The 20,829-nt window shown below is 37.9% G+C and overlaps 1 protein-coding gene across 1 annotated transcript; it reads right to left on the bottom strand.

The window, feature by feature from the left end:
• Positions 1-3,675: 3,675 nt before the first annotated feature.
• SPACA1 (sperm acrosome associated 1) lies at positions 3,676-20,033 on the bottom strand. The gene is made up of 7 exons (XM_007471115.1): positions 19,766-20,033; positions 17,210-17,266; positions 12,257-12,358; positions 11,398-11,504; positions 10,291-10,426; positions 4,363-4,483; positions 3,676-3,832 (listed from the first exon to the last, which is right to left on the bottom strand). Exons 1-7 carry the CDS (start codon positions 20,031-20,033, stop codon positions 3,676-3,678), a joined length of 948 nt encoding a protein of 315 aa, XP_007471177.1.
• Between the last annotated feature and the right edge of the window lie 796 nt (positions 20,034-20,829).

Genomic DNA, 20,829 nt, shown 5'->3' with positions numbered 1-20,829 from the left:
GTCTGATTAATGAGATCTTGCATTTCAGTAGGACTCAAAGGAGCCCAAATTAAAGTATAGACTGCCCTATCTAGGTGAGCATCAATAGTCATTGTTTGTTAAAAGGCCAATAATAAATGAATTCCAGGAAGGCATAGGCAAATGCAGTATAGCAAAAAAAATCAGGAGTGCCAATTTCAACAATGATTCCCTTGATTTGTATTCTCAGGTCACTTAGCTGTATTTTTTCATATGTGTTGTAAACACACACACACACACACACACACACACACACACACACACACACACACACAATCACCAGTTCCTGCATACATCTCCAGCCTCATCTGCCACCACTCTTTTCCTCTTTCTTTACACTCCAGCTCAGCTAACCCTTCTTCAGGATGTGTCATGTTCCTTCCTGACTCAGAGCATTCACAACTACTGTTCCCTCTGCCTAGGCCCTCTTCCCCATTAACTAGAGTAACTCTATGGGGGCTTTACATCTCCTTTATTTTTTTAATTTTTATTTTATATTGGAGTATAGTTGATTAACAATGTTGTGTTAGTTTCAGGTATACAGCAAAATAATTCTATTATACATATACATGTTATCTATTCTTTTTCTAATTCTTTTCCCATTTAGGTCATTACAGAATATTGAGTGTAGTTCCCTGTGCTATACAGTAGGTTCTTGTTGATTATCTATTTTAAATATAGCAGTGTGTACATTTATAGCTCCTTTAAATGTCATTTCCCCTACTACAGCTTCATAGAAATGTGCAGCTTTCTTTCAATTTATTCATCCCAGTTTTAGTTAATTTTAATGGCTGTCTTGGGTAATCGACCAACTCCAAGAGAAGGAGGATCTTATCTGTTTTTGCTTTTTTTGCACAGGCTGTATTCCTAGTGCCTAGTACAGTATCTGGCCCATGGGGTAGCCCAATGAATGTTAGTTGATTGGAAGGACAAACGAAAGATTCTCTTGGTGAGTATGGTGTTATTTGAATGCTTCACAAAATCCAGCTGCTGCATATGCAGAGTCCAATGTCCTGGGGTCCAATAGGAAGGTCTCTTTTTGGTATATAATTGCTTACATTTTTTTTTACCTCCTGGATCCAGATGCAAAGTTCAAGGCTTTTTTTGTGGATATTTTGGTGACCAGGAAAAGTAACAGATGTCTGGAATTTAGGAGTAGATGGGAACTAGAAGCTGCCTCTGGCCTGGTCTGCCTGGAGAGGAAAGTGACTGGCCCCATTAATCTTTAGTGATGTGCAACAGAGACCCCATGGCCCATGTCAGCAAGAGAGCCCCTTACACACAGACTATGACCAAGTGGCAAAAGACGGAGGGTTTTCATGAGACCTGGAGTGAGTTCATGGAGACCTGGAACATATTATAATCCACTTCAATATAAGATTTGTCGATTATTTGAACTTAATGCAGTGTGGTCATAGGACTTGAGAGAGGAGCTGTGGTCTTAGGAGGACGATTTCAAGAAAGTCCATCAAGGTGGGTCTGGATGAGTGAAAGGTCTAAGTAACACCGAAAGACCTAAGAGGGAAGGTGCTACTGTTGTCAAGCTGCATTGCTGACTTGTTGTGTGTTATACATTATGAAAGACTACCTCACTGAGCCTTGACTCCTCGTAGACAGACCTGCCAGAGAGTCCTGCTCAAAAGTGTGTTTCTGAGTTGGGATGGCAGGCTTTCAATTTTGTTCCACAGACCACCAATAAGTTAGGAAAATATTGCACCTATATCCCCCTGTTGGAGAGTCACAATGTCTATAACACATTGATGGGAAGTCCCGTACTGAAGAGGTCTTTGACTCATTTGACCATGAAAACTTATTTTTCAGAAAACACGTGTCACTCAGGATAGTCTTACTAAGGCTGCTGTATCAAACAGTCTCTAACCCTCAGTGCTTAAAATAACAGTTTATTTCTCTCTCACACTACATATCCACTGTTTATTGACTGGAGATCCTGTGCCATGTGGCCTTCCCTCTGGGATCCAAGGTGTCAGAACAGCCACCATCTAAACATTTCTGGTTGTTCTAGCAGAGAGAAGGGTGAGCTCTGTATGTTTTCACAGTGAAATGTTCTAGACTGAAAGTGACATTTGAAATCTGGGCTCATAACTCATTGGCCAGAAGTAGTCACATGACCCCACCCAATCACAAGGGGTGGAGGAGGTACTGCCCTAGCACATGGCTGGTAAGTAGACAGCCAGGAACATCCAGTGAACAGCACTGACAACTAAACCTGTTAACCTGACTGAACATTAGTGGTCATTGAAGTATAGTTGGAAACGACTGCTGTTCATGGTTTTAAAAATAAGAATTGATAGTAATTACTATTCAAGAATGTCTAGCATCTATGCTAAGGTTACATGACCATACTTAATCAGGAATAAGAAGTGGGAAGGCTTATTTTTTTCCCCACACTTATATGGGGGAAGAAGGGGTGTCACACACACACACACACACACACAAATTCTTTTGAAAGATTTTATGAAAACCATTTCTTTTCACTTAAAATCCCTAGTGGAATTCCTACAACAGATAACAAAATAATTTTCCACCCAATTCTTCATCGCTTCTCTCAAATACAAATGCTGTATAACAAAAAGCATGGATAATTCCACAACACAGCCTCTGTCTAGGCTACCATAGGGAGGTATACCATAAATGCCCATCTACAATGACTTTTTCACAGATGTGCAGAGTTAACACTTTCATCAGATAAATCCCATAGTGATAGCAATAAAGTTGGCATACAGTTCATCTAAACAAAAGATTAAGTGTATTTTGTGCTACTATCATCGACTCTTAAAATTAATTTCTGATGAAGTCTACCAAATCAAATTATCTAATGTCTTGTTATCTTGTCTGATAGCTGACCACAACTGTATCACATAATGACACAGCACAAAAAGCCAGTGATGATATCCAGATATAAGTTTTGAGATGTTATCGCCCGCATACCAAACACAATGAAGGTACTTACCAGGGGTCATGCAAAACTCCTTAATTCACTGTTTCTGTGAGAATTACAGGGCATGTTAAATTCATGTCATTTACTCAGCCATCCCCAAGTTCCTCCTCAGTACTTCCTTATAAACTTCCTATATGCGATCATAATTAAATCACTTAATACATGTAAAATGCTTTGAGCAATGCTTGGCACGTAGTAGCTACTAAGTGTTGGTTGCTATCATTATTATTATTTCATGTGCTAAAAGTGATGCTTTGTATGTCACATGCCCTGCAGAGATTCTAAAGTATGGTTTGCTTTAAGCAAGTTCAATCCAGTGCTCCCAGCAGGGAGAAAGTCTAATATGCAAGGCATCTTCTATATATTTTTTTTCTTGTTTGTGACAGAACAGGCAAATCACCTTAGAAGTGATCAAAGTGGTCAAAAATGTATTTAAAAGATTTTGTGTGTGTGCCTCTAGATAAAAGCTACCAAGTGATTACTTGAAATGGTAAATGTTGAGAACAAATTTAAAACTTGTTGATAACTCCACCACAAAGATGCACTGATTAAAACAGCCCCTTCTCATATTATATTACCTTCAGACTATAATAAATCACTTACAATATTGTTAAAGTATTTCACTATACATTTTATTTTTATAATGATGAATCTGATATGCTCTAATCTCCTTTGGTTTGCTATACATCATCCATACATCATTCATTCCATTCACTTAAAGCATCATCTTCATGTCCAGGTATTTCTGTTGGTGATTGGTCACGATAGGTTGAATCTTTGTATCTCACTGAACTCAGCTCAGACTGTACCTCAGGTGTCGAGGCTTTTGCCCCCCAGAAATCTTTGACTGCCGCCCTGGAAGAAAAACATTTTTAAAATCTTTTATGAAATGAAAACTAAATAAATTTATATTTAGTTTTCTATATATAGAAGTGCCTCCTTAGTCATGATATATTTTTACTGTGTGGTGCACCAGCTGCATTGTGATAGTAGATGAGCCCTCACATGTACCAGGGGGGTGATACTTATGCAGGTATCAGAAATATTCTCATATAAATGAATTAGTAGGTTACAATAACCAACTTTTAAAGTTGTGATAACTACAACTAGACAACACAAATATTAATTCAATAAACGTTTTTCTTTAGCAACTACTATGTAAAATTGTAAAACTTGCATTGAAAAGCTTTCTCATGGCTGGGGATCAAGTCATGAGATTAGGTAGCTTAAATTAGGAGAGTCTCAGGAGGGATGAAGAGAGTTGGACAGTTTCAAAACCCATGTGAGAAGCATCATGGACAGGGCCTTGGATTCAACAGACAGGGAGGGGCAGACAAGGAGGACATCAATCACGGGTGATGGCTTAGTTTCAGTCCTTCACCTACCAGTTTATAATTATGAAGATCAGTACAAAGATCACGAATATACACATAATAACTCCTATGGTCAGAACAAAAACTAGGACTGCATCAGTGTCTGGTCGGCTTGATCTTTTCATCTGCAATTCTAGAGAAAAAAACACCTGATGATTATTACTACTGGAAAATAAAAGAAAATGGATATCTAAATGGAAACTTTATATTTGAAAAACAACTCTAGAAAAATACAGAAAGAATCAGTGGAAACAAAGTTATTAATGAACTTGCTCTGCGTGTTAGAAGTGCCCTTTTCAAACACACAGAAAAGTTGAAAGCATTTGACAATAAACATCCCACCACCTAGACACTACCATCAACATTTTAACTATCCCTCTATCCATACTCTTCTCAATCCATTGATTCATCTTATTTTTTGATGTATTTCAAGATAATTTGCTGATGTCTGCACACTTCCTACAAAATTCTTCAACAGGCATATCATTAACTAGAGTTCAACCTTTGTTTATATTTTTTCTTTTGAGGTAAAATTTATGAACACCAAATTGCACAATGATCTTAAATGTGCATTTATTTAGTTTTGGCAAATGCAAACAGACATATATAATTCAAACCCCTGAATATACACAGAATATTACTATACCCCCAAAGTTTCCTCGAGCCCCCCCCCCCCAGTTAATCCCTGCCCCAACCTCTAGGGACAACTACTGTCCTGATTTTCTTTTCCACCATAGATTAGTTCTGCCTGCTCTAGAACTTCATAGGAAGGGAAACATACATTATGCATTCTTTTGTGTAAGGCTTTTTTACTCAGTGTAATGTTTTGGAGCTTCAACCATATTGTTGCATGTATCAATAGTTTTTTTCTTTTTTATTACTGGGTACTATGCCTCAATTAGTTTATTCTATCTCCTACTGATGGACACCTATGCTGTTTCAGTTTGGGGTTATTATAAATAAACTGCTATGAACATTTTCACACCAGTCATTTTGTGAACATACATTTTCACTTCTCCAGGGTAAATACATATGAGTGGAACTGCTGGGTCATAGGGTAGAGGTATGCTTAGTTTTCCAAGAAACTGCAAGATCTTTTCCCAAACTGATTGTACTTGCTGTACTTGTTTTATAATTTTTTTTCTCCCAGATTTTGGCTTGCCTATTCATTTTTCTAATGATTCCTTTTTTTGTTGTTGTTGCGGTACACGGGCCTCTCACTGTTGTGGCCTCTCCCACTGCGGAGCACAGGCTCCGGATGCGCAGCCTCAGCGGCCATGGCTCACGGGCCCAGCCGCTCCGCGGCATGTGGGATCTTCCCGGACTGGGACACGAACCCGTGTCCCCTGCATTGGCAGGCAGACTCTCAACCACTGCGCCACCAGGGAAGCCCTCTAATGATTCCTTTTAAAGAGCTGAAGTTTAAAACTTTCTACCGTAAGTTTCAGGTGTACAGCATTATAATTTGACATCTGTATCCACTACAAAGTGATCCCCACCACAAGTCTAGTTACCATCCATCACCATAGAGTTGCACTCCCCTCTTCATCCATTTCACCCACCCCTGAATTCCCTTCCCCTCTGGCAACCAGTAATCTGTTCTCTGTATCTATGAGTGTGTTTTTGTTTTATTTTGTTTGTTTTTTTAGACTCCACATGAGTGAAATCTTTGTATTTGTCTTTCTCCAACTGACTTACTTAGGATTGATACCTTCAAGGTCCATCCGCGCTGTTGCAAATGGCAGGATTTCATTCTTTTTTATGGCTGAATAGTATTCTATTGTATGTATATATACCACATCTTTATTCGTTCATCCACCAATGGACACTCAGGTGGTTTCTATATCTTGGCTATTGTAAATAATGCTGCAGTGAACATAGCGGTGCATCTATCTTTTTGAATTAGTGTTTTTATGTTCTTTGGATAAATACCCAGAAGTGAAATAGCTGTCTTATGGTAGTTCTATTCTTAATTTTTTGAGGAATCTCCATACTGATTTCCATAGTAGCTGCACCAACAATGCACAGGGGCTCCCTTTTCTCCACATCCTCTCCAACATTTGTTATTTCTACTCCTTTTTGATAATAGCCATTCTAACAGGTGTAAGGTAATATCTCTTTGTGGTTTTGATTTGAAATTCCCTGATTAGTGATGTCAAGCATATTTTTATGTGCCTGTTGCCCATCTGTATGTCTTCTTTGGAAAAAATGTCTATTCAGATCTTCTGCCCAATTTTTAATTAGGTTGTTTGGTTTTTGTTGTTGTTGATGTTGATTAGTGTGAGTTTTTATATATTTTGGCTATGAATCCCTCATCAGAGATATCATTACAAATGTCTTCTCCAATTCCATAAGTTGTCTTTTCGTTTTGATGATGGTTTCCTTTGCTGTGCAGAAGCTTTTTAGTTTGATGCAGTCCCATTTGTTTATTTTTGCTTTTGTTTCCCTTGTCTTTGGAGTCAGATCTACAAAAATATCACTAAGACCTATATCAATAAGGTTACTGCCTATGTTTTTTCTAGGAATTTTATGGTTTTAGGTCTTACATTCAAGTCTTTAATCCATTTTGAGTTAATTTCTGTGTATGATGTAAGATAGTGACCTTCTTTCATTCTTTTGCATGTGGCTGTCCAGTTTTCTCAACACCATTTTTTGAAGATGAAGTTTTTAATTCTGATGAAGTCTAATTTAGCAATCTTTCCTTTATGGTGATTGTTTTTTGTCATGTCTAAAAAGAAACTTGCCTACTCCTGAATCATACAGATACTCTCTTATGTTTCCTTTTTTAAGCTTGATGGTTTTAGCTTTTACATTTAGGGCTATAATACATCTCTAATTTTTGTATACATTGTAAAGTAGGAATTGAAGCTCATTCTTCTTCATACAAATAGCCAAACACCACTTTTAAATCAGCATTCTCTCCCATATCTTTCTGTTCTTCCTGAAAATAGTGCTATTATGGAAACATGACCAGTTTACCATATGCATTATAACACTGCTACATTGTAAACTGATAAAAATTCAATTTATATCAAGCATTACTTACTCAGTGAATTATGTAGCTTTCTTTTGGCTCTTCCTGGCCCCTTAATCATAGACTCATAAAAGATTCATGTGGGGAAGGGCCAGAAAGATCATCTTATACAACTTTTATACAGATCAGCAAACCAACATCCAGGGAGATATAATGATTTGTGCAAGCTATGTTTTATGTATTTTAATATTTTGGTAAGTACCACTCTAACAGAATTAGTCTCATATATGGGCAATCTCAACTGCTTATTCATCTGGATTTTATTCCTATTCTTTAAACACCATGGAGTATAATTTTCCATTTTCCTTGGTAATTCTAGAGCTATAAACTCAATTTAGTAATCTCACTAAATAGTTCCAAATATGGTAGACAATTTATATCATATTTATATTCCAACATTGCTGGATTTTAAAAATATTTTTATTTTTGATAATTTTAGATTTATAGAAGCAGTGGGATTTTTTAAGCTCAAATTTAAAAAAACCTTTTAGGATTAAAACTTGAGAAGAAGAAATGCAAAATTTCTTTCCATTTATCTACTACCCTGCAATACTAGCCAAGAGAAGATGGAGAATGAGAGGTATAAAGATTTTGGTTCATTTCAATGGTAGTCTTCTTGCAAGGGTCCCTTAGATTACTTTTGTATCTAATAAAAAGATAGTCTGCATTTCTACTGAAATTTTCTGATGAAAAACAGGCTGAATTTCGATGCTCTCACTTTTTAGAAAAACTAAGTTTATGTTTATATTAGTTTCTTAGGGCCACCATAACAAAGTACCACTAACTAGGTGGCTTAAAAACAACAGAAATATATTGTCTCACAGTTTTGGAAGATAAACGCCTGAACATAAGGTGACGGTAAGGCCATGCTCTCTCCAATGGCTCTGGGGAAGGATCCTTCCTTTCCTCTTCCAGCTTCTGGTAGCCCCAGATGTTCCTTGGCTTGTGACAGCACAACTCCAATCTCCGTGTGTCCTCACATGGCTGTCTTCTCCCCGCTTGTCTTTGAGTCTTCACATACATCCTCCTGTCTCTTTGTGTGTCTGTGTCTAAATTTCCTTCCTCTTATGAGGACACTAGTCATATTGGATTAAAGGCCCACTCTCCTCTACTGTGTATGATTTTGTCTTAACTGAATTAATTACATCTGCAACCACCCTATTTCCAGACACAGTCACATTCCTGAAGTTCTAGGAGTTTGGACTTGAAAGTATCTCTTCAGGGGGACATAATTCAATCAAAACCATGCCTAACTATGAAAGACAACTATTGTGGAAGTGAAAAACCTGTTATATGAGAGAATGGATGGGACATTTTCATTAATTAAACCATATTTACCCTGAAACTATTTCAATCATTCACTCGTTTCAAGCCAGTACCACATTGTGTGGACATTTATAGCCAAAATATTTGTTTGATGTCTAAAGAGCCAAAAGGGTCTGTCACAGCAGTATGCCCAATTGTCCCTTTTAAAAGAAACTAATAAATACCAAAGTTTTCTGAAAACATTTTGTCATTTAACCAGTGCATGTGCTGAGATGGCAGAGCTACCCCACCAGCCTTGGACAGCTACAAGAGAGAAAAATCAACTTTGTCTCACTTGCTGACACTGGCGTCTGTGCTCCAGCCCTTAGCTTACACATGTTGCCTTCTAACATAGGAAGAGCTAACCACTACTAAGCTGTCCTAACAGGGACCAAGCTGTGGGGACAATAACTGAGAATGGCCTTGAATCCTTTAATATCCTGAACTATGACTCACTGAGATACTTTTTAGTTGATGATGTTTGGTCCTTTTTTGCCTTTTATAGCACTTTATTGAAAGTATCCTTTTAATAACACCTGTTATCCCAACATAGAAGTAAGGTTATTAGCTTTCACCATAAAGATGGTTTTTTAAGGACACTGAACAACACATCAAAGAAAGTTATAGTTTACTTTTTAAAATCACCCCCAAAACACCTTAGCTTGTTTCCAGTTCAATAAAGCGTGTTATGTTTCATGGTATCTCTAGACTGCAGCTTGAGTTCTTTACTTGGGATTGAGAAATAGCTTCAAGAAATCCATGAACTCTCTTAAAATTACGGGTAACTTTTGGCATGTTAGTATACATGGGTATTTTTCTGGGAAAAGCCTCCCGAGCCTTGATTGGATTCTCAAAAGAACTTGGGACCAAACTCCTCACATACCCAAAAACACAGATGACAACAATAAAAATGGTTAAGAGCAACTCAACAAAAGGAAATAATTATTTGGATACAGAAGACATCATAGTTTAAATTGAAAAGATATGCACATGGATCCTTTTTGCAAGGGAAGCACAGTTTCTAACATGTAAAATTATGTTTGGGTCAAGATTTGCCTTTTGTGACATATACTGAGGACTGTATTTATTGTTTCATAAAAAAATGTCTTCGAATGAATACTTTTTAAAAAGATATACCTTGAAATAACGTTTCTTAATTTTATTTATTTTACAGTATCAAAACTTTTGTTAAGCATCCATTAGAATTCTATGTATCCATTTTCACCTCTGTGATAGAAGTAAAAGAAAGAATGTAATTCAAGTTAAAGGACTGTTCTTTGGAGATACTTCAGGAATACACCAGTTTCCCAAAGTGAGGTACATCTGACTCTCTTTGTGGAAAAAAATAAGAATTAAGTATTACCTTGTAGAAAAGTCTAAATGGTATAAAACTAGTGGTTCCCAAAATGTGATCTCTGGACCAACAGCACCTAGGAACTTGTTTGAAATGGAAATTCTTGTGCCAGCTCCACTAAAGATCTACAGAATCAGAAATTATGGGGGTTGGGCTAGTGATCTGTGTTTCAACAAGACCTCCAGGTGATTTTGATGTGCTTTGAAGTTTGAGATATAAGCAAACCAAAACATTGCTGGGTACTTACCAGTTGTTGTATAGATTGTGAATTTAATAGATGCTACTGTTTCATTATTATCCAATGTTTCACACTCAAAAGCCTTGGGGTGAGTATCCCTGTGAACCTCCAGGATTGCTGAATCATTTGCAAGTATAACGGCTTGCTATTTTAAAAGAAAAAAAAAAGGTATCAACATTCTCCATGAAAACTTAAGATCAGGAAACAATTTATTTCTTATAACAAAATAAGAGTCACTTTCTCTCATTCTAGGACAGTAATTAATTATGCACATGTATTTTAAAGTCAGATAATCCAGATAACAAGTACCAACTTCCTGACTGTGTGAAGCAGGGCAAGTTACTCTCTGCATCTCAGCTGCAGCTGGTCCTCCATATCCTTGGGTTCCATGTCAGTGGACTCAACCAACCAGAGATTAATAATATTCAGAAAAAAAATTCCAGAAAGTTCCAAAAAGCAAAACTTGAATTGGTTGCACAGCAGTATTTACTTGGCATTTACATTTTATTTACAACTATTTATATAGCATTTACATTGTATTATAAATAATCTAGAGATGATTTAAAGTATATGGGAGGATGTACTTATGTTATATGCAAATACTACGCCATTTTACATAAGGAACTTGGGCATCCCCAGTTTTGGTATCTGAAGGGGTCCTGGAATCAATCCCCTGAGCATACTGAGCAACAACTGTACTTATCTGTAAATGGGTATAATGACAGGAATTACCTCATAGATTGTTATGTGAGTAAAAGAAACTCTAGCACTTTGTGTATGTCTGGCACTGAATAAGTCATCTATTAATGTTAGCTACTGTTATCAGTACTGTTTTTACTATACATACAAATGAAACTCTTGCTTCCAAAATAGAACACTTTACATAAAATAGGTGTTTTTAAGTTCTGATAGTAGCTGGCCCTAAGGCATATGTAAAGTCTTAGCCTCCCTAAGCAATGAAAAAATTTAAATCCCAATAATAATAAAGTTGTATGATTTTAACTTCATTTTTGCAAACTGCTTTTAAAGAGAAAGTTTTCTGAGAGTGCTCAAGCACTGGGAAACAAATTTTATCACTCACTAGAAAGCACCAAATTACATATATTCATTACTCACTTGGTCTGGCCTTAGAAGTCTCCAAATATATTTGAAACGGTTTACAGGAGATGTATGAACACATGCTAGCCTAACACTTTCAAGACTTTCTGAAATTGGTTTACCCCCTGAAAAAAAGAAAAATTAAATACATATATACCAGTGGGCACCGTAAACTGCTTTATACACAATACTACTTTTAAAAGTCACTTCCAACTTTAAAACCAATTACATGCTGGAAGTTAGCAAATGTATCACTGAAAGTTTGACTGTAGAGGAGCAGAGAGGCGTCAAAGATTAAGTCGCCAAAAGAGGCAGGTAGAAAACACCATACCTGTCTGTTCCTTCAGCAGAATAAATCATGGAGAAGAGATAGCAAGGGCAAACTACTCAGTGATCTATTAAACTTTGAGATCTACTAGTGGCTTCCAATTTACTGGTTAGGGTCAGAACCCCCCTCCCGCCCCATACACTCCGCCCCTTCCATGTTTAAAGATAATGGAATCTGACTAGTGAAAGGTGGTATAGGGTGGCTCTCAAAAGTTCCCAATGTAGGGTTTACCAATCTACTGATAAGCTGTCACGACCACAGTGTCAAAAGCGTTTCACTGGAGGACAGCCTCAACCACAGACCCTGACTGCAATACGGTTCCAGTGTACTAGAGAGAATATATGTTAAATTTACACGTCACTGAAAAAATGTGAAGCAAAAGTAGAAAGATTTGTAACTGTCTAGAGAAGCGGAAGCTTAAGTTTTCTTATGAACTCCTTTCAGTATATCATTTGATCACCTCCTTCCACTCACGGCAACCTGAGGTTAAGGATATTTCCCCAGAGTAAATGCTTCCTCAGTCTCCCTCCAATACATAGGCCAACTCACAGCCACAATCTACTGGTCCACGACATTCTTCCACCCGTATGATACATTTGGATTCACTCCCAGGGCATCCATTTGTTAATATAACTTCTCTTATACCAACACCTTTGGTAAAAGAAATAAGCAAATGTTAAAAATAATAATTCCAGAGTTCCTTTACTTTTGCACCTAGGTCTTTTTGAGACTTTTCTCTTAATTTCAGAAATTAAATTCCTAAATTCAGGGTAATAACATTTAGATATTTTTAGGTCCCTCATTTTGAATTATTTCATAAAACAGCATTTTCCAAAGCGAGTTACATGAAACACTATTTCCTCTGGTTGTTACCATAAGAAAAAGGATTCCATGATTATATACATTTGGAAATTATACATTACATTAAAATGAAAGGAACCTCTTTCCTCAGAATTTTAGGGGAACTTTTAATATGCTAGTAAATTAATGTGCTTTTATGTGGAAACTTTCATTGATCTGAGATGTAAAATTTTTACATTTTAACATCTTTGAAATCAGAATGCATCTTAGAATTGACAGCGTGTCAAGAATGGCAGCATTTTTCCTTTTTTAGAGATGCATAAAATGTGATTACCACAGCCAAGAAAGTCTCAGATTTGATGAAATACGGTAGTACACAGGATCTTCCAAATTTATTTGACCATGGAATTTTTTGGGGCAGGGTGTGGGTTGAGCTTGCAGAGGAAATTACAAAAATTACATTTTAACATAAATGATGCTTTTTAATATCTAAATTGGTAAAAATCCCTGTATTAAATGCATCAGGATAGACTATTAATGACCAAATCTCCATTTCCAAAAAGATACTCTCATTAGAATTGCCATACATTTCATAGCAAGAAATCACGTCTTTACTGACTGATCTCAGATCTCCACCAAGTTTTCCCTAACATCACCAGAATTGAAGGAAATGATAAAAGCTGGTTCAGTGACGTGCTGAACATGTCCTGTGATAAATGACCTGTGATTAAGACTGTGTTGTCACAGGCTAAGGAATAGTCCTTCTTGATATCCTTTCTACCAGATTCCCTCTTTCAGTCCCTGCAAGATGTTAATCATAAAACCCACTCTTAAGGCAAGGGAAAGGTGAAGTCTAGAGATGGCTTATAACAGCGCTCCTCAAACTTCAGAGTGCTTGCCAAACACCTGGAGACATACTAACATGTGAATTCTGATTCAGTAAGTAGGTCTGCAGTAGGTCCTGAGGTTCTGCATTTCTAAGAAGCTCTCAGTCGATGCTGATATAGCAAGTCTGTGGACCAAACTTTGAGACACAAAGAAGAGTACTCCATATAAGATAAAGAGAAGGAAGGCTGGAGGGGGAAAGGTCTCTTGATTAAAAGAGATGCTTAAGAATGGCTGCAGAATGGCTTCCCTTGAATTTATGAATGGCACTTCTCTAGAGGCATAGCCTTATGCTGAAATGCATATTTTCCAAGCAGGTATTTTATGCATTTATTTAGCCAGATACAGTTTATCGCAATGATGTGTGTAGATGTGAGATTTTCTGTAAGTCCATTCTTAAAAATCTGCCTGTATATTCCAAGAAAAGAAAACTTTTTGACTGCTAAAATATTGTTTTGGGGGTTCAACAGAATTTTCACTAAAGCAATTTTTCCTTTAAATAGTTGTTATAAATTGAAGATTTAAAACTTAAAATTATAGATGTGAAATATTGCCTTTTATGGTTTATTTTCTTTTTAGAACTTATCACCATCTGACATATTACATGTTTTACATATTATTGGGTGGGCCAAAAGGCTCATTCGATTTTTTCCGTAAGATGGCTCTAGTAGCACTTAGTTGTCTTTAACTTCATTCGAAACAATTTTGTTAGATAGTATGTGACAGCTATCATATCAGTGTACATTTAAAAAAAGACTTATCAAAATTGGTGAATTTTTGTGTAGCCATTTTAATATTGAAGATGGAAGAAAAAAAGCAACACTTTTGGCATATTATGCTTTATTATTTCAAGAAAGGTAAAAATGCAACTGAAACGCACAAAAAGATTTGTGCAGTGTATGGAGATGGTACTGTGACGGACTGAACATGTAAAAAGTGGTTTGTGAAGTTTTGTGCTGGAGATTTCTCACTGGACGATGCTCCACAGTCAGGTAGACCAGTTGAAGTTGACAGCAATCAAATCAAAACAGTAATTGAGAACAATCAATGTTATACCATGCAGGAGATAGCCAACATACTCAAAAATATCCAAATCAAGCGTTGAAAATCATTGGCACCAGCTTGGTTATGTGAATCGCTTTGATGTTTGGGTTCCAGGTAAGTTAAGCAAAAAAAACCTTCTTGACCATATTTCTGCATGCGATTCTCTACTGAAAAGTAATGAAAACATTCGTTTAATGAAAACGTTCCATTTTTAAAACAAATTGTGACAGGCAATGAAAAGTGGACGTTGTAACCATGTGGAACGGAAGAGATTATGGGGCAAGCGAAATGAACCACCACCAACCACACCAAAGGCTGGTCTTCATCCAAAGGAGGTGATGTTGTGTATACGGTGGGATTGGAAGGCAGTCCTCTATTATGAGCTCCTTCGGGAAAACCAAACGATTAATTCCAACAAGTACTGCTCCCAATTAGACCATCTGAAAGCGGCACTCGACGAAGTGTCCAGAATGAGTCAACAGAAAACGCATAATCTTCTAGCAGGATAACACAAGACTGCGTGTTTCTTTGATGACCAGGCGAAAACTGTTACAGCTTGGCTGGGAAGTTCTGATTCATCCATCATATTCACCAGACGTTGCACCTTCAGATTTCCATTTATTTCGGTCTTTACAAAATTCTCTTAATGGAAAAAATTTCAATTCCCTGGAAGACTGTAAAAGGCACCTGGAACAGTTCTTTACTCAAAAAGATAAAAAGTTTTGGGAAGATGGAATTATGAAGTTGCCTGAAAAATGGCAGAAGGTATTGGAGCAAAAGGGTGAATACGTTGTTCAATGAAGTTCGTGGTGAAAATGAAAAGTGTGCCTTTTATTTTTACTTAAAAAACCGAAGGCACTTTTAATCTTTTTGCCCCTACCAAAAAATGTTCTTTGAAGGCAGAGAGTTTCCACTTCTTTGTTCACTGCTTTATTCCTAGCACCTATAACAATACCTGACACAGAGTAGGCAAGAATAAAAAAACAGAAAACAAAAAAAATTGCTGAATAAACAAATATAATATATAATTTCTGAAGCACATCTTTTTTTTTAATTTATTTACTTATTTTATTTTTGGCTGCTTTGGGTCTTTGTTACTGCACGTGGGCCCTCTCCAGTTGTGGCGAGCGGGGGCCACTCCTCACCGTGGCGCACGGGCCTCTCACTGCGGTGGCCTCTCCCATTGCAGAGCATGGGCTCCAGGCACGCGGGCTTCAGTAATTGTGGCACGTGGGCTCAGCAGCTGTGGCTCACGGGCTCCAGAGTGCAGGCTCAGCAGTTGTGGTGCACGGGCTTAGTTGCTCCGTGGCACGTGGGATCCTCCCGGACCAGGGCTCCAACTCGTGTCCCCTGCATTGGCAGGCAGATTCTTAACCACTGCGCCACCAGGGAAGTCCCTGAAGCACATCTTTAAATAATAGAGTAGGACAGTATCAATTACTAGAATTGTCATAAAAATAATTCTCTACCTGTGAAAACTTCTCAAGTAAGCAGGCAGAAGATGTAATTTGCAAATGAATAAACACAGGTTTATTACACAGAATTCCTCTAATTTTCTGACTCTGACACACTAAGAAGTTAAAGTAAAAAACAGGTTTCAACTATCTCAAGAGACAGAAAGTACAATAATGGTTGCAAGGGGCTGGGGGGAGTGGGGAATTACTGTTGAATTGGTGTGGAGGTTTCAGTTTGGGATGATGAAAAAGTTCTGGGGTGGATCATGGTAATGACTGCATGACAACATGAATGTGCTTAATTTCACTAAATTGTACATTTAAAATATTGTTAAAGTAGTAAATTTTTTGTTAAGTCTATTTTAACATCATTTAAAAATGCTATCTCAAAAACAATTCAGGCACAATTTTTGACCAAAAAATAAAAAGTGTACATATTGTTCTGATCCATACCTGCATGGACTTTCTGTCTTCTTATCCTCTGGTTTTTGTCCTTCCCTCCTGTCACTGTCTTTTTTCCAAGGCAGATTCTATTTAGAATAAACTTAATTTCATTGTGAATTATCTACTGTCTTCTTAGCACACTAGTCTATAGTGGTTCTCAAAAGATGGTCTTTTAAAAAGCAGCATCAGCTTCATTTATGAACTTGTTTAGAAATACAAATTCTTAGACCCCTTCAAAGGCCTAGTGAGTTAGAAATTTTGAAGTAGGCCTAGCAATCCATGTTTTAACAAGCCTTGCAGGCACCTAGGGTGAACACTTAAGTTTGAGAAACACTGGTCTACTATAGCATGTGTAGTCTTAATCCTACCCCCATGTAAGAGATTTTTATGTCCAATTTCTATTCAAGGAATGATCAAAATAAGTCATAGTTTTTGAATATTATTTTCCCCACAAAGCCAATACCTCTTTTCTCTAAAACATGACATATAAATTGGGAAAATGTATCATTTAGAATAGACTATTACAAATAAAGTAAATTTCTTGATAGATTTGCCAGCACAGTATGTGGTAGACATCTGTGAGATGCATCAGAAGATCTTTCATCTTCTGAACATCTGTGAGATAAAGTTTTACTTTGATGAAAGCAGTTTATGTGCCCCTCCCCCCAAAATATATACATATAGGGAGTTGGCTTAAAGTAAGACTTAGAGGTTATGAACTGAAAATATCCTACCTTATAAAGCCAACAGTTTGAGTTTTGTGTGTAAATCATAGATATTAGAAATAGAAATCAGTGAGAGATGAATGAGAGTACACATTGTTTTTACCCCCCTGCCCCAATACAATGTTATTTATCTGCTCTATGCTACTTACCGCATGTAACGGTGCACATCCCAAATTCTACTTCTTTGACTATTGTCCTATTTGAAACTAAACATAAATGCAAAAATACATTATTTAATCATAGGAAAACTTTTCTAAGTGAAGAACTCTTACTTGGGGATGGAGGATACAAGCACTTATCATATGGGAAGCAGACATTTTTAAAGTTTTATTAAATCAGAAAAGCAATGCCATTCCAAGTACATCTTCTATCACTGTTTAAATCAAAAGAAAACTAAACCTTTGAAGAATTAAATTAGGAAATACCTTACAAAGATTTATATTTGAACCTTGTACATAATTTAAAAATAATGTTTTTCATCAGTGTAATACATGGTGAGTTAAAGTTATATAGGAGGTCAGAAAAACACAAAAAAGTCTGCCAATTATAGGGCCCAATTTTTTCTATTCTGTTTTCAAAAAAAATTTGAGTGTGTTATTTCTACCCAAAAAGAAGTAGTTATGTAAAGTGTTCATTAAAATTATGTTATAGATTGGTTCTACTCATTCTCAGGTTAAGATGGTAAATTATTCCTAAGAATTTATTTCGACACTTTATTTAGCAGGATAATCTAGGAATATATAAGTATTCGAGTAGCTAAATATTGTTGGTTTTAAATCTCATGTTTCTCTTTTTCTAAATGTTCTGGAATTTGACATGAATTCCACTAGCTGTAGCATATAATCAATTCTTCATAACTCAGATTAGGACTAAAAGCTCAATAAAAATAAATATTAAATGAGGTGCTAGAAAGTAATTTTTTAAAGACATTATGTCCTGAGGCAACAATATTACATGGGACTATGCATCAAAATTGGAGTCCAAGTTGCTACTCTACCACTAATTAGCTTTTCTGAGTTTGGGCAAATTCCTTCAACTGTGTCAGGCCTATTTAACCCCTCTGCAAAATTTGGAAAGGAGAACCTATCTGATTATCATAAGAATTAAACATGATAGAGTACATGCAAGCATTCTGTAACTTGTTTAGCCCTACAAGCATTCTTAAGATAGCATAACCTCATTCACACTTCATTCATTTTCTACTTATTAATTTCATATAATTCTAAGATTTTTCCTATTTTGATTACTGTAATTTTTCATAAACACTTCTATACTTATAAGCACCAAATACAGTGTCTTGAATATACAGCAAGCAAATATACACTTGATGTATATATAAGTAAATCAATATTGACTTTGTGAAATAATTTGGACTATGACTTTGATCAATTCTGAATTGACATTTTTGCTTGAAATGCTTGGATACCTTCTGCTGGTACATTATGAAACACAAATTTGAATCTAAGGCATTATAACTCCATCAGCTGGTTTAGCCTAAACTCTAGCATTTACAGCTAGAACTATCCCTTGACCAGTTTAAATTGTTAATTACTCTTAAAACTAGAGGGAATCAATAGCTACTACACTTTAGAACATGTTCTTTTCTACCCTAGTCCTCTTTTTCATATTTCCAAAGTCAAGGACTTCTCCAAGCTCTCTGAAATGGAATGTTATCAAGGCAGTACAAACCTCAATTCCACCATTAACATCAGATAGTCAATTTCTTTATGTCGCTGAGGGTCACTATCCGTCATCAGGAAGTAAAAGAATGGCTGATAAATACAGCACCTACTTTGTACTTATAGGAGACATAAGACTGCCAAGGACATTTAAAAGAATCTCAGCTGGGTCATTTATGGAGGGAAGAGAAATAGTCCCCTTTAGATGGCTGAAGACCTGCAACTGACCTTTTACCTACAAGCACGTGAGTTACTAATCAATATAACATGTACCACAGCTTGTCAAGTTTTATTGCTTAGTGAGCCAGGAGAATAAGGTAAATTGATGTATCAAACACAGGCTCAGTTTTCGTTGGTTAACATGTATTATATCATCTAACAAAGCCTCTAGTTGGATCCCTTTATTGATGTTTTCTACTGCCACCGTTCCTTTGTGACTCAAAGTTGAACTTACAAATAAAACACTATCACACTGCAGAGGTGCTCAAGGGTGGAGGCTGCATGAAGCTGACACGGGGCTTCCGGGGAATTTTGTCAGCATCTTGGTTTATCTAGATGTGTCACCGTGAGGGGAATTGGGAACTCCCTTGAGTTCTAACCCAAAGTGCAAATGTGAAAAAAGGAGGAAGACCTCAGGCAATTTGGAACTTCAAGAAAAAAAAAAATCTGCAATGGAAAGGAAAAATCATAACTGTAAGGGGAGTCAAAATCGGTCCCCGTGGTGGGAAGCTACTCTCTGATGCTTAAAAAAATAATCATCTATTCCCTTGTCCAGAGCAATATTTAGCAGTATTTCTGTAGCAATTTCTATACATGTGCTCGTTTATCTTGCTCTGGTCTTGGAGAATTAGCACATCTTTTTTTTAAGGCCATGAGGTGTGCGATAATGTATAAATTTGGGGTTGTTTTTGGGAGAGAGCTCTACAGATGTTAACTTGGATAATTCTCATCGTCCTCAAAGAGCAGGGAAGGCTTGACCCTCAACGGGTGCCTGCGGGTCCCCGCCAAGGAGCCTCCCACACTTACCATCCTCCTCGGCCTCAGCCTGGGGCTCGTTCTCGGCCTTGCTGTCGTTTTCAGCCTCCTCCTCGGCCTCGTTCTCGCCCTCGCCCTCGCCCTCGACCTTGCCCTTGCCCTCACCCTCGCCCTCGCCCTCGCCCTCGCCCTCGCCGGCCAAGCTGGGATCCTGGACCGCGGTGACGTTGATCCCGAACGTTGACTGGAGGCCCGCCAGGAGCAGCCAGCCGACTGTCAGCAGCAGCCCGTCAGAGCAGCCTGCGCCCCCGGGGCCCATGGTTCTTGGCCAGGACGGCCGCATAAGCTGCAGTCACAGCCGCCCGCTCCCGATGAGAGGTGCTTCGAAGAGAGAAGCCCGACTCCGAACGCCCACACCGTGCCCCAGCAACCACTGAGGCGTCACGGAACGTCACCATCGCGCTGGGCCCACGGAACGCGTGTAGGCCTGACCGCAGGGGTCCCGCGGGCCACTTCCGACGGCGCTCGGGTCCGCCCCACCCCTTCCGGCGTTCTAGGCCAACCCGGCACGCTGGGCGGGGCCACGCCTTTGTACTTCCTCATTAGGCGAGCTGCCAGCCAAGTGCTGGGGGTGGCAGTTTTCCCTCACCCTGCTTTCTGCTAAAAGGTGCTCGTCCTTCCTGCATTTACTCCTCAACAAACGAGACTCCCTAGAGCCCAAGCACTCTCTATATGACTTGGCTTCAAATTACTTATGCACAATAGCCAGCGCGGCGTGTATCAAGAATGATTCACCATGGCCTTGTTAAGTAGGTTGCCCCAAACTTGATCCGTATCTGCAGGTGAGGCTTGATTTGTAGAGGATATAGGGGGTGCACTTTCTCTCTTTGATCTGAACACTATTGCTGTTGCAGTTCAGGCATGTACTCACGTTTTAAGAATTTGTGCAGTGCCATCAGCTCCGCGTGGGGCTTCGTTGAGCTAGAATGCAAGGTGGGGGAAAGGAAAGGAGAGGGGAAGATGCAACTACTGTCAAACTAGTTCTTCTCCTTTCTCTATTTGAATAGCTGATGTTTTGGGAACCAAATGTCGGACTTAACCTTTGTCTCTTGTGA

This window comes from Lipotes vexillifer, unplaced genomic scaffold (assembly GCF_000442215.2).
Source record: "Lipotes vexillifer unplaced genomic scaffold, Lipotes_vexillifer_v1.1 scaffold1446, whole genome shotgun sequence".
Classification (NCBI taxonomy): domain Eukaryota; kingdom Metazoa; phylum Chordata; class Mammalia; order Artiodactyla; family Lipotidae; genus Lipotes; species Lipotes vexillifer.
Note: the sequence above shows the minus strand (reverse complement) of the source record. Positions and strands in the feature narration are given on the sequence as shown.